At 45.3% G+C, this 15,430-nt stretch overlaps 1 protein-coding gene across 1 annotated transcript in view; it reads left to right on the forward strand.

Annotated features, from left to right (window-relative positions):
• NCSTN (nicastrin) overlaps positions 1 to 15,430 on the forward strand; it is a 212,132-nt gene that overhangs the window by 12,826 nt on the left and 183,876 nt on the right. The window contains exon 2 of the mRNA XM_068254932.1: positions 5,256 to 5,360. Within this exon, the coding sequence (XP_068111033.1) occupies positions 5,256 to 5,360 (105 nt within the window). The remainder of the gene's footprint in view (positions 1 to 5,255; positions 5,361 to 15,430) is intronic.

A 15,430-nucleotide genomic window follows, 5' to 3' on the forward strand; every position in this document is an offset into this window, starting at 1 on the left:
AGTTTCTGAACATTTGCCCTGCTGATGTACGACAGTTTGTGCTGGAGCGCAAGCCTGTGTCAGCAACTGTCGCTTCAGACCTCGCTGAAACCTTGGCGACTACCAGGGTGCCTGACACGCAGAACTGCACCATCTAGCTGGAGAGGAGGTCAGCCCAGTACCCTGGCAGACTCTCCTGCCCCTGTGAGCCGTCCGCCACAGAGGCCACCCAGCGCAGCTGCTGCACCCAGGCCTGCAGCACCTGAAGGGGTCACCTGTCACTACTGCCGCAAGCCCGGACACATGAAATTCGACTGTCCTGGGCAGAGGCAGACACCACCATCACCTGTACCACCTGTACCTCACCCACGGCAGGTGCAACCAGCCAGCGAACCACAGCCTGGAACATCAGACTTTGTTTTGTTTGCCCGCGGAAAGGAAATCCGCGACCGAACCGACCAGCAGCAGCCTGTTAGAGTGAACAAGATTGTCACCGGATTCCGAGACACCGGAGCAGACATCACGTTAGTTCACTCACACCTTGTTCCAAAGGAAAGCATCAGCTCCAACCGATCCCTTGCCCTTACTGGAGTAGAGGGCACCCTTTTACACATAGCCCAAGCGAGAGTGAAGCTCTACTGGGGGGTGGGGGTTCAAGAAAGGGTTGTTGGGGTTGTGGATGATCTCCCGGTCCCTGTGTTATTGGGGACTGATTTCGGCAAGCTTGTGTCCTATTACGAACCTGCCGCAACCGCCTCGACGCTCATGGAAGGAGACGGACTCTCCGCCCACCACCAGGTACTTTACACACTGGAGGGAGCACCAGGGGGAGGTGGGTTGAATGTGCCCAGTTCAAGGATACCGGGTTCAATAGTATTTATTTGTTCGGCTATTGTTATTTGTTCGGCTACACCTATTATTCAGCAACACAAAACTGAACCCTGGCTTCTGAACAGTCGCTACTATTGTGGATAGCTAGATAAAATAGAGTGGGTTTAACCGTTTTCTATTTGCAGGTCTAGAGTCAGCCAGTCAGTGGGTTCCTCTGTCCCATGGTAACAGAGGTGGTGGCAGTTATACCCTGAAATAGTGTGTAATTTGTAGTACTGTAACTCACAGGCTCCCTTTTAGTCGGTCTTCTGCCAAAATCTCGACGGTTTCTGCACACCGATTGCGACCACAGATTGCATGGTCTGTGTGCTGAAACCGATTGGAAGGCATTGTGCAGTCTGGCCACTAGGGGGCTTGTGATAATATTTAATGGCTTTTTTGTGAGGATTCAGCAGCGAGGCCTGCATTTGCAGGTGTGCAGTCTTACTCCTGATTTATGCGTGGTTATGTTATTCTTATTAAACATTCTTTTTATTTACCAATATGATTTAACGCTGTTGATTTCAACCGCGATACATTAGGGGAGGACTGCATAATAGATTTAAATTAATTTACTTGTATTGCTGTATATACATCGCTTGCAGTGCTCCTATATTATTATTCATTATATACTGGGGGCCTATATAGGCTTGGTTGTGGCTTGCCTTGTTTTAATTGCTTTTATATTTTTTATAGTTGGCTTTAATAAAGATACATTCTCCTTACTTCATTTGTGCCTTTTGGTCCCATTGATTGCTCCATTATTCTAAAAAAAACCTTAAACAGTGGGGTTGCCTTCTCTTCTTTTTGGTTGTGTTTTGGTAAATTCCTATAGTATCAAGAAGCACCACAAGACGCCCCTGCACCATGGACGCACCAGGTTTAGTATATATTTTTTTCCCCCGGTTTTTGTTCTTTAAACTTAGGTGCATCTTAGGCTATGTTTCCACTGTAGCATTGTGTTTTCACAGGAAAATCAAATGCGATTTTTCTGAAAATAAAAAGCATGGTATTTTACTTGCGTTTTATGCACATTTTTGCATGCAAATTTTTGTAGTGGCTCTAGTAACAGCATGATGGGTTCCTTTTTCTAGTAAGAATACGGATGCGAAAATTTGCATTTGAATGCGATTTTTCGCATAGTATGCAAAAAATCAGGTACTGCATGCGAAAATATAAAACAGGCTGGCAGTTTTTTTTCATGCGAAAGTTTGCATGGAATGGAGACTAGCCCATTTACTATCATTGGTTTTTATGCACATGCAAATTTTCATTGCAAAATTTGTGGAAAAATTGCACAAGTAGAAACCTAGTCTTATGATCATACCATATTTTTTGGACCATAAGACCATGGTCTGAATAATAGGGTATGTCTATTTTGCGAGGAAATGCTGCCAAATTATGTGTAATTTCAGGGAAACTATGTCAGATTATGTGTACAGGTGAAACTCGGAAAATTGTATTATTTTTTTATTTCACTAATTCAACTTAAAAGGTGAAACTAATAAATAAAATAGGAACCCTTTGCACGTGTTTTGGATTAATTATCCATTATTATGTCGGAGACTTTGAGCAAAGTATATTGAACATTTTCACAATATTGTAATGCTCTGAGATTTTAATTTTGCGGTTCTCATAAACTGTAAGCTATAATCATCAAACAAATAAAGGCTTAAAATATCTCGCTTTGCATCTGAGTCTTTCATATATTAGTTTAACCTTTTAAAGTGGTCCCCATCTCTTGCAAAGAAACAACTAAAAACTGTTAATTCTACATAGAAATGCTGTAGAAATCAGCTGCACTGAGTTGTTTGTTTATTTTGATACAGTTGAGTGTTAAGGTGCGTACACACGCCGTACTATAGCAAACTACGGGTCCGTCAGACCCTCCTGCTAGGCAAACATTCTGCCGACAGTAGCACGTGTGTACAAGCTGTCGGCGCACTAATAAGATCTGTCAGAAATAGTCTTATCAGTCTGCCGACAGCTTGTACACACCAGAACGTCCGCCCAGCGGGAGGGTCTGCCGGACCCGTCGTTTGCTAAAGTACTGTGTGTTTACGCGCGTTGGCAATTGTGTAATCAGTAGACATGACTCCCAGGGCCTTGGTGTTAAGGCCCATACACACGGCATACATTTGTCTGTAGTTGTGAGGAAACGACAAACTGACAAGAGACAACAGCATATTTATGGCAGCGACAATTCAAGTTTTGTGATAGTTGTACACACGTGACAACAGAAAGAGTGAAGACACGACGTAAGGTTTCTGCCACAGACTACGTATAGTAGTAGTACTATGGTAGCGACTGCTGTCTTTAGAAGACCTTCGTACACACGACAGAACACCAACAGACTAAGCAACGGTTTGTGAGACAAGTCACCAGAGATTCACCAGCTGAATCGCTCAAACATGGCTGTCTCTGCTGACAGTCTTTGTCTTTTGCAGCGTTCACACGAACAAACCACCTCACAAACCGTCGATCAACCTGTGTCTGTACAGACATTTGTATGTCGTTTGTATGGGCCTTTAGCTGCACAGGAAAGACATGTTTTCCTTTTGCTCCCTGACAGTTCATCCAGTAAATTTTCAGGGCTTTTTCTGTTTTTGTTTGGATTTCTGTGCATCGTAACAAATAATTTTTTGCTCTGATTGTTTTCATACTGCCCCTTATCTTTTAGAGCAGAGAGAAAGTTCTGAGCTCAGATCCGCTTTGAGTTGAATTACTGAAATGAATTTTTGCACAATATTCTCATTGTTTGAGTTTCACCTGTATGCGTTAAATGCTGCCTGACTATGAGAATTTTGAGTGAAATGCTATCAGACTGTGTATTTTGAGGTGTTTCCAGTCCACTAGTTGATTGGGGTGTGCCTAAATTTTCACTGCCCTGTATGACGTCTAGAACCCTATTTATTGTAGTCAGTCCTGTACCATGTTTTCTGAAAAAAATATGGCCACCCCATGCCCATGAAATTGGACAGCCCTGTTTTGAAGGATACCCGCGTTGAAACTACAGTGTTCTTTTACTTAAAAAAACACACATGTTAATGAGAATTGGGTATAATTTGCAAAACACTAGCTGTGACTACAGACCCTATTGTCCCTTCTCAGACTTATCATAATACTAAAATTTAAGTAATATGAGTTATGAATTTGAGGCCTAAAATTCTTGAACAAAATGTACTGCTTTTAACTCATAATTCCAGACAGAAATGCACCGCCAGGGAGGTTAAAGTACCCCTGAACTAAAGCCCCAAAAAAGCAACTGAAGCCCGTGGTGGGCTAGATCACTTTTGTAGAAATGTGCTGCCGCTGCTCATTGCACTCTGGGTTCCCCCATTCCCAGTCTTCATATTTGGTTGACTCATCCAGTTGGATATGAAAACCAGGCAGATTTGCCTAAGGGCCTGTTTCCACTATACGTGGATTCTGGATGCAGAAAAACTGACTCCAATGAATGTCTATGTGCCTGTTTCTTCTAAACGCGTTTTCTCTGATGCTGATTTCCCATAGGCATTCATTGGAGTCAATTTTCTGCATTCAGAATCTGGGTGTAGTGATAATAGGCCCTAACGGTTGCACATTTATGGGAACCGCGCAGGAGCAAGTTCCATCCGTGCGATCGCAGAGGTAGCAAGTGCTCATTCATGAGCAGGAGCACAGTACAAAACTCACGTCTGCGCACTTCAGGCTTTATCTACTACCTTAGTATTCATGTTTTTCCTCTTGGGCTTGGTTCCCATCTACCACCTGACCATGTATAAGCTAGCAGGATTGAACAGTGTAGTGTTCGTTGTGGTCTGGCTTGGAACCCAGGGCAGATGCATTGTGAAAAAGATTTCAGTTAAAACGCGTTAAGTGTGAAAGGTGCCATAGGAAAACATGGGACTTACTTTGAAAATCAGTTGTCCTTTCAGTTATAACTGAAAGCAACTGATTAAGTGTAAACAGGGCCTAAGGAGTCGGAGTTGAGGAGTCAAGGAGTCGGAGCCATTTTGAGTACCTGGAGTTGGAGTCGGAGTCCGTAGTTTCATAAAAGTTGGAGTCGGAAGATTTTTGTACAGACTCCACAGCCCTGGTGGTAGTGGTAGATTCCTCTTTGATCAGATGTAAATCAGAGAAGGATCTATATTTTGGGTCGGGTTTATGGTTATTGTTTAGCTCAAAGTGGGGTAAGCAAAATTCTCTGTTCTGAAAAGCCTTTGTTTTTTTTCAGGGGGTCAAGACGGGTTTTCACTTTTTGTTCTTTTCAACCCTGTACAGTCCATAAACATAAGTAGTATGATTCATGAAAATATCTGAACATCTGTTACTTTAATTTTAGCCTTGTATGTTAATTTAGTTCATTGTGAAATTTGTTTTTTAAATGGCTCTTTTTTCCCCCTTTCTTTCTATCTTCTCATCAGGTACATGCCAGGGGAATTCAGTGGAGAGAAAAATCTATGTCTCTCTTAATAGCACATCTCCTTGTGTACGACTGCTAAATGCAACCCACCAGATCGGCTGCCAGTGTAAGTCCTCCTTCACATGGCCTTTCCTATCAAAAAGACGATAATTGGTACAGTTCATGTTTGTTTTTCTCTTTCTCTGACTTGGAAGAACAGACACAAAAAGTTGTCATCGTGTATTGAGTGGGCTGCTTGTCACAAACCCCAATTTCCTGTCATACTTCTCACATAGAAGGAAACAATTCAACACTGATTGATCCCTCTCAGTATTCAAGTACAGTTTCTAAATATTTGTGTAATTTTCAGTTACAATTGCAAGTGTTTTATTGCTAAAATCAAATTGTCCACTCATATTCTATTCCATGTAGATATGAAAATTAACATCATTTCTTTTTTTATTGATTCTCGGAATTAACCACTGATATGATATACTGTAAGGGCCAGTACACACTTGCAATAAAAACGTACCTCTTCCGTACGCTTCTTGGAGGGGACAAAAAGAAGGAACAAGTCGTAATGTTAAAAATATTGGCCGTCTTGACTTGAAAATAAAAACAGATCTGTTGGATATGTTTATATGTGCACTTTTTTCCAGAGAGCGGATCTCCGCAGAGGCAATGAAAGCCAATGCATAAACAGGCCTTCTGTTCACACACTGAACTTTGCACACAAATGCTAAAGTGGATTGCCTAAACTTCCTGCTCTTCCCCTCAGCGTCATTTTTGTGGACTTCCTGTTAAAACCGGGGCTCAAGCAGGGCATGTCAACTAAGTGGTATTTTAGTGGTACATTAACCACTTGCATACCAGCAGTCTCACACTAACATTAAAGGAAACCAGAGATGAGCCTAACTAAAAGTTTTATACATACTTGGAGCTTCCTCCAGCCCCATCTGCACGGATCCCTCCCATGCCGCCGTCCTCAGTCTTCTCCCTCTTTGGTACCGGGTCCCTTAACTTCCCCCAGTTGCGGCCAGTCTGCGCAAGATAAGTGCACCCTCTACGTATCTCTTCGGCGGCTGCTTGTTTTACACATATTCCCCCCCCCCCACACACACACTCAGTGACCCTCTGCTGGACAGGAAGTACATCACTGGGATTTCTGTCGGTCCGCGAATGTGTACCCATATACTTGCATTACAGCATGCTCCATGCGGCAAGCACGGTGCATGCAGTAATACGCTGCAGCCCTTGCGTTGAATCGTCAGCAGTAAGTGTGCAAGGCTTCACTGATTACTTAACCACTTGAGGACCTAGGGCTTTCTACCCCTTAAGGACCGGCCACTTTTTTTCCATTCAGACCACTGCAGCTTTCACGGTTTATTGCTCGCTCATACAACCTACCACCTAAATGAATTTTGGCTCCTTTTCTTGTCACTAATAAAGCTTTCTTTTGGTGCTATTTGATTGCTCCTGCGATTTTTACTTTTTATTATATTCATCAAAAAAGACATGAATTTTGGCAAAAAAATGATTTTTTTAACTTTCTGTGCTGACAGTTTTCAAATAAAGTAAAATTTCTGTATACATGCAGCGCGAAAAATGTTTACAAACATGTTTTTGATTAAAAAAAACCCATTCAGTGTATATTTATTGGTTTAGCGTTTACAAACTATGGTGCAAAAAGTGAATTTTCCCATTTTCAAGCATCTATGACTTTTCTGACCCCCTGTCATGTTTCATGAGGGGCTAGAATTCCAGGATAGTATAAATACCCCCCAAATGACCCCATTTTGGAAAGAAGACATCCCAAAGTATTGACTGAGAGGCATAGTGAGTTCATAGAAGATATTATTTTTTGTCACAAGTAAGCGGAAAATGACACTTTGTGACCAAAAAAAAAAAAAGTTTCCATTTCTTCTAACTTGCGACAAAAAAAAATGAAATCTGCCACGGACTCACCATGCCCCTCTCTGAATACCTTGAAGGGTCTACTTTCCAAAATGGGGTCATTTGTGGGGTGTGTTTACTGTCCTGACATTTTGGGGGGTGCTAAATTGTAAGCACCCCTGTAAAGCCTAAAGGTGCTCATTGGACTTTGAACCCCTTAGCGCAGTTAGGCTGCAAAAAAGTGCCACACGTGGTATTGCCGTACTCAGGAGAAGTAGTATAATGTGTTTTGGGGTGTATTTTTACACATACCCATGCTGGGTGGGAGAAATATCTCTGTAAATGACAATTTGTTAATTTTTTTTACACACAATTGTCCATTTACAGAGATCTTTCTCCCACTCAGCATGGGTATGTGTAAAAATACACCCCAAAACACATTATACTACTTCTCCTGAGTACGGCGATACCACATGTGTGGCACTTTTTTGCACCCTAACTGCGCTAAAGGGCCCAAAGTCCAATGAGTACCTTTAGGATTTCACAGGTCATTTTGAGAAATTTCGTTTCAAGACTACTCCTCACGGTTTAGGGCCCCTAAAATGCCAGGGCAGTATAGGAACCCCACAAATGACCCCATTTTAGAAAGAAGACACCCCAAGGTATTCCGTTAGGAGTATGGTGAGTTCATAGAATATTTTATTTTTTGTCACAAGTTAGCGGAAAATGACACTTTGTGAAAAAACACAATTAAAATCAATTTCCGCTAACTTGTGACAAAAAATAAAATCTTCTATGAACTCTCCATACTACTAACGGAATACCTTGGGGTGTCTTCTTTCTAAAATGGGGTCATTTGTGGGGTTCCTATACTGCCCTGGCATTTTAGGGGCCCTAAACCGTGAGGAGTAGTCTTGAAACAAAATTTCTCAAAATGACCTGTGAAATCCTAAAGGTACTCATTGGACTTTGGGCCCTTTAGCGCAGTTAGGGTGCAAAAAAGTGCCACACATGTGGTATCGCCGTACTCGGGAGAAGTAGTACAATGTGTTTTGGGGTGTATTTTTACACATACCCATGCTGGGTGGGAGAAACACCTCTGTAAATGACAATCTTTTGATTTTTTTTACACACAATTGTCCATTTACAGCGGTATTTCTCCCACCCAGCATGGGTATGTGTAAAAATACACCCCAAAACACATTGTACTACTTCTCCCGAGTACGGCGATACCACATGTGTGGCACTTTTTTGCACCTTAACTGCGCTAAAGGGCCCAAAGTCCAATGAGTACCTTTAGGATTTCACAGGTCATTTTTGTTTCAAGACTACTCCTCACGGTTTAGGGCCCCTAAAATGCCAGGGCAGTATAGGAACCCCACTAATGACCCCATTTTAGAAAGAAAACACCACAAGGTATTCTGTTAGGAGTATGGTGAGTTCATAGAAGTTTTTATTTTTTTGTCACAAGTTAGCGGAAATTGATTTTAATTGTTTTTTTTCACAAAGTGTCATTTTCCGCTAACTTGTGACAAAAAATAAAATCTTCTATGAACTCACCATACTCCTAACGGAATACGTTTGGGTGTCTTCTTTCTAGAATGGGGTCATTTGTGGGGTTCCTATACTGCCCTGGCATTTTAGGGGCCCTAAACCGTGAGGAGTAGTCTTGAAACAAAAATGACCTGTGAAATCCTAAAGGTACTCATTGGACTTTGGGCCCCTTAGCGCAGTTAGGCTGCAAAAAAGTGCCAATCATGTGGTATCGCCGTACTCGAGAGATTTAGTATAATGTGTTTTGGGGTGTATTTTTACACATACCCATGCTGGGTGGGAGAAATACCTCTGTAAATGACAATTGTTTGATTTTTTTTACACACAATTGTCCATTTACAGAGAGATTTCTCCCACCCAGCATGGGTATGTGTAAAAATACACCCCAAAAGACATTATACTACTTCTCCTGAGTACGGCGATACCACATGTGTGACACTTTTTTGCAGCCTAGGTGCGCTAAGGGGCCCAACGTCCTAATCACAGGTCATTTTGAGGCATTTGTTTTCTAGACTACTCCTCACGGTTTAGGGCCCCTAAAATGCCAGGGCAGTATAGGAACCCCACAAGTGACCCCATTTTAGAAAGAAGACACCCCAAGGTATTCCGTTCGGTGTATGGCGAGTTCATAGAAGATTTTATTTTTTGTCACAAGTTAGTGAAAAATGACACTTTGTGAAAAAAATAAAAAAATCAATTTCCGCTAACTTTTGACAAAAAATAAAATCTTCTATGAACTCGCCATACACCTAACAGAATACATTGGGGTGTCTTTTTTCTAAAATGGGGTCCGTTTCTGGGGTTCCTATACCGCCCTGGCATTTTACGGGCCCAAAACCGTGAGTAGTCTGGAAACCAAATGTCTCAAAATGACTGTTCAGGGGTATAAGCATCTGCAAATTTTGATGACAGGTGGTCTATGAGGGGGCGAATTTTGTGGAACCGGTCATAAGCAGGGTGGCCTTTTAGATGACAGGTTGTATTGGGCCTGATCTGATGGATAGGAGTGCTAGAGGGGTGACAGGAGGTGATTGATGGGTGTCTCAGGGGGTGGTTAGAGGGGAAAATAGATGCAATCAATGCACTGGGGAGGTGATCGGAAGGGGGTCTTAGGGGGATCTGAGGGTTTGGCCGAGTGATCAGGAGCCCACACGGGGCAAATTAGGGCCTGATCTGATGGGTAGGTGTGCTAGGGGGTGACAGGAGGTGATTGATGGGTGTCTCAAGGTGTGATTAGAGGGGGAATAGATGCAAGCAATGCACTGGCGAGGTGATCAGGGCTGGAGCCTGAGGGCATTCTGAGGGTGTGGGCGGGTGATTGAGTGCCCTAGGGGCAGATAGGGGTCTAATCTGATAGGTAGCAGTGACAGGGGGTGATTGATGGGTAATTAGTGGGTTTTTAGGGTAGAGAACAGATATAAACACTGCCCTTGGGAGGTGATCTGACGTCGGCTCTGCGGGCGAACTATTGGTGTGGGTGGGTGATCAGATTGCCCGCAAGGGGCAGGTTAGGGGCTGATTGATGAGTGGCAGTGACAGGGGGTGATTGATGGGTGGCAGTGACAGGGGGTGATTGATGGGTGGCAGTGACAGGTGATTGACAGGTGATCAGTGGGTTATTACAGGGAAGAACAGATTTAACTAATGCACTGGCGAATTGATAAGGGGGGGTCTGAGGGCAATCTGAGCGTGTAGGCGGGTGATTGGGTGCCCGCAATGGGCAGATTAGGGTCTGATCTGATGGGTAACAGTGACAGATGGTGATAGGGGGGTGATTGATGGGTGATTGATGGGTAATTAGTGGGTGTTTAGAGGAGAGAATAGATGTAAACACTGCGCTTGGGTGGTGATCTGCAGGCGATTTATTGGTGTGGGTGGGTGATCAGATTGCCCGCGTGGGGCAGGTTAGGGGCTGATTGATGGGTGGCAGTGACAGGGGGTGATTGACAGGTGATTGACAGGTGATCTGGGGGGGTTAGATGCATACAGTACACAGGGGGGGGGGGTCTGGGGAGAATCTGAGGGGTGGGGCGGTGATCAGGAGGGGGCAGTGGGCAGGGGGGGAGATAAAAAAAAAATAGCGTTGACAGATAGTGACAGGGAGTGATTGATGGGTGATTAGGGGGGTGATTGGGTGCAAACAGGGGTCTGGGGGGTGGGCAGGGGGGTTCTGAGGGGTGCTGTGGGCGATCTGGGGCAGGGGGGTGAGAAATCCATGTGCTTGGGTGCAGACTATTGTGGCTGCAGCCTGCCCTGGTGGTCCCTCGGACACTGGGACCACCAGGGCAGGAGGCAGCCTGTATAATACACTTTGTAAACATTACGTGTATTATACACTTTGTATGCGGCGATCGCGGGGTTAACATCCCGCCGGCGCTTCCGTATAGCCGGCGGGATGTTGCAGCGGGCGAGCGGTGACAGGCGCCGGCGGAGGATCGCGTCACGGATGACGCGATCGCTCCGCCCATGCCCTTAGAAGGACCGCCGCCTCTGTGGGTGAGCCGGTCCTTCAGGGCTCCACTTCCCGGCCGCCTCTGTGCGTTAGGCGGTCGGGAAGTGGTTAAAGGGAAGGTTCAAGCAAAATAAAAAAATGAGTTTCACTTACCTGGGGCTTCTACCAGCCCCATGCAGCCATCCTGTGCCCTCGTAGTCACTCACTGCTGCTCCAGTCCCCAGCTGGCAGCTTGCCGACCTCGGAGGTCGGCGGGACGCATTGCGTACATTTTTACGCATTCCCGCTAGTGCAGGAACATTAACACATACATTTTTACGCATTGCTGGTTCAATGCGTAAAAATTTACGCATTGAACCAGTAACGCGTAAAAATGTATGTGATAATGTTCCTGCACTAGCGGGAATGCGTAAAAATGTACGCAATGCGTCCCGCCGACCTCCGAGGTCGGCAAGCTGCCAGCGGGGGACTGGAGCAGCAGTGAGTGACTAAGAGGGCACAGGATGGCTGCATGGGGCTGGTAGAAGCCCCATGTAGGTGAAACTAATTTTTTTATTTTGCTTGGACATTCCCTTTAAAGAGACACTTAAGCCAAATAAAAAAATCTGTTTTTATTAGTTTCATCTGGGGCATTCTACCAGCCCTCCGCAGCTGTCCGGTGCCCTCACAGTCACGATCAGATCCTCCTGTCCCCCTGCGCAGGTCGCTTTTGCAGACGGGAAAGCATAGAAGGAGACGCGGGGCCTGCGTAGGCGCAGTAAGCCTGTCGGCAGAAAATGAAAGTAGCTGTCGGCGAGGGACAGGAGGATCCGGTAGTGACTGAGGGCACCAGACAGCTGCAGGGGGCTGGTAGAAGCCCCAGGTGAGTAAAACTGTTTTCTGGTTTAGGCTTAAAGAGACACTGAAGCGGAAAAAAAATTATGATATAATAATTTGTATGTGTAGTACAACTAAAAAATAAAACATTGGGAGCAGAGACATATGTCTAAAATGGTTTCCAGTACAGGAAGAGTTAAGACACACTAGTTGTTATCTGTGCAAAACAAGCCATTCAGCTCCACGACTTTCAAAGTCGCAGAGAGCTCTGTTATCTGAAGTTTATTATCTCACCTGTCAGGATTTTTCTTCTGCAGAGAACAGTTCAGGATAGGTCAAAAGTTCACAGCCCGCTCTGTAATAATCATTTAGAATGCTGAGTAGTGGGGAAACTGCAAATATTAGAGAATGATGCAATGTTATAAAAAACACTATATGACTGAAAATAAAAATATGAGGATATTTTCTTTGCTTCTAATATTCTAGTAATTATCGGTACTACACAACCAATTCATTATATCATATATTTTTTTTCGCTTCAGTGTCTCTTTAAGGATCCCTTTAAAGAGTGTGGGTTGGAGCAGATACTGGCTGCACGGATTACCACACGGGGGACAGATACAAGCCACACTCATTACTATGGGGAAAGGGGGACAGATGCTGACCATCTTGATTACTAAAGTGGGAGTGACAGATACTGCCTGCACTGCTTACTAAAGCCCTTACACATGCTAGATTAAACTCAGCTGTGGCGGCCGTTAACAACCGCCTTAGCCGATAGTTTGGCATGTGCACAGCAACCCCCAGCCGCCGCCCGGCCAACGATACACCTTTGTCCTCGCCACATGTCCTTCCCACTGCATGAAATCACGTCTGCATCCTTCTGTCGGATTCCCGACTCTACAGCTAACTCTGGGTCTTTATTTCACTTCAAGGATCAGACCGCGATCCCCGTCGGGTGACCTCAATTGTGTATGGACCTCAAAGAGAACCTGAGATGGGAATGTAAAGAAAAAATATACATACCTGGGATTTCCTCCAGCCCCCTTCAGGCTTATCGCTCCCTTGGTGTCTCCTGGTTCTTCTGCAATTGGCCCTGGAAAATTTCCGGTCCAGGGTAAGTGCTCGTGTGTCAAGGGAACGCATGCTCCTGCTGTGCTCCCATCGCCGGGAGAGCGCGCATGGCTGGACTGCGCGATTGGCCCTGACTGGAGGATTTTCTGGGGCCAGTTGCGGATGAACCAGGCAGTGGAGGAGGACAGCGAGTGAGCGATAAGACTGGAGGAAGCCCCAGGTATGTATATGTTTTCTTTACATTCCCATCTCAGGCTCCCAAGAACAGCCATTAACCTCCCTGGCGTTCAAGTTCCCTAGGATTTCTGTGCAAAAAGTGATCCAACTAATTTTTATAACCTATTTTTTCCTGTAACTTGCCAAAATGTGTCAAGCAAGGGTCTAGTATACAGTGCAGGAGAGTATTGACGTGTATGCATGTCAATGCTGTTCACAGCATGTTTTGTATTTCGTGTATAGCCGTATATATCAATATCGCTAGGGAGCTTAACCTCTTCTGGTCCCCAAGTGCGGCCATTAACCTGCCCTGGTCCCCAAGTGCGGCCATTAACCTGCCCTGGTCCCCAAGTGCGGCCATTAACCTGCCCTTGTCCCCAAGTGCGGCCGTTCTCCTTTTTGGGTCCTGAAGTGCAGCCACTGATCTCTCCGGGTCCCCAAAGGCAAACTCTCAAACCATAAGAAACATTCTCAGGCCTGATGAGACAAACATTGAAGCCTTTGGTGTTGAATGCGAGGCTTCACATTTTAAAGGAGACCAGGCAGCACTAATCACTAGAGATGTCGGCGAACACCTCACCCTGTACTACTTCCGGGTCGCTATGACCCACAGTAGTATGGCTGCGCTGGGCCGGCGGTGCGCGTCCTTGATCGCGCGCATGTTGCCGGGCACTTTCTGCGCTTGTGCGTGATGTCATGAGTGACGTCACGCTCATGCGCAGAGCGTAGCTGGCAACAGGCGCGCGATCAAAGACGCGCACCGCCGGCCCAGCGCAGCCATACTACTCCGGGTCATAGCGACCCGGAAGTAGTGCAGGCCCATAGGGGTTCGCCTACATCCCTACTCATCACCAGGCCAATACCATCCCTACAGTGAAGCATTATGCAGGGATGTTTTTCAGCGACATGAACTGGGAGACTAGGCAGGATGAAGGGACAGATAACTGTAGCAATGTACAGAGACATCCTCGGTGTAAACCTGATCCAGAGCACTCTTGAACTCAGACTGGGGCAATGAAAGATGAACCATTGTTCATCTTTCATCAGGGTGACGACCCTAAGCACACAGCCAAGATATCAAAGGAGTGGCTGTGCATCGAAATTTCCTATCCAACCTGGTGGAGCTTGAGAGGTACTACAAAGAGGAATGGACAAAAATGGCCAAGAGAATAGGTATGCCAAGCTTTTGGCATTATATTAAAAAACTCTCCAGGCTATAATTGCTGCCAAAGGTGCATGGACAAAGTATTGAGCAAAGACTTCGAATATTACATTATTATTATTTATTGTATTTATAAAGCGCCAACATATTTTGCAGCGCTGAACATTAATTTAGGTTACAGACAATATTTAGGGGTGACATACAGCAATATGACAATACAGGAATACAAGAAAACCAGATCACACACCATAGTATGAGTACCAGGTAATGCTTAGTCAGTCACTGGATGGAGCATGGAGATTAGGCAAGTTAGGTTCACTCAGATGCATAGCATGGGTGCACAGTAATGGAGGTGCAAGATCAGGTAGGACACAAAGGGAGGAGGACCCTGCCCAAAGGCTTACAATCTAGAGGGAGAGGTAAGGACACGAATGGTAGGGGACCAGAGTTCAGCTGTAGGTTTAGAGCACTTGTGAGGGGTGGTAGGCCAGAGTGAAAAGGTGAGTTTTGAGGGCTTTCTTGAAGATGTTGAAGGAGGGGGCTGTCCTAATGGGTGGAGGTAGGGAGTTCGATAGTGTTGGAGCAGCTCTTGAGAAGTCCTGGAGGCGTGCATGGGACTGGGTGATTCGGGGGGCGGTTAGGCGAAGTTCATTGGAAGAGCGGAGTGAGCGGCTAGGTGTGTACCTCTGAGTAAGATCGGAAATGTAGGTTGGACAGGTTTTGTGGACAGATTTGTAGGTCAGACACAGTATCTTGAGTCTGATTCTGGACTGGATAGGAAGCCAGTGGAGGGATTCTAGGAGGGGATCCGCCGTGGTGGAGCGATGGGAGAAGTGGATAATTCTGGCTGCCGCATTCATGATGGACTGCAGTGGGGCTGTTCGGGTCATAGGGAGACCAGACAGCAGGGCATTGCAGTAGTCAAGGCGGGATATTATGAGGGCATGGATGAGGAGTTTGGTGGTGGCAGAGGTCAGGAAAGGGCGAATCTTACAGATGTTACGAAGGTGGAAGTTGCAGGACTTTGTGA

Source organism: Hyperolius riggenbachi, chromosome 9, assembly GCF_040937935.1.
Source record: "Hyperolius riggenbachi isolate aHypRig1 chromosome 9, aHypRig1.pri, whole genome shotgun sequence".
In the NCBI taxonomy this organism is placed as follows: domain Eukaryota; kingdom Metazoa; phylum Chordata; class Amphibia; order Anura; family Hyperoliidae; genus Hyperolius; species Hyperolius riggenbachi.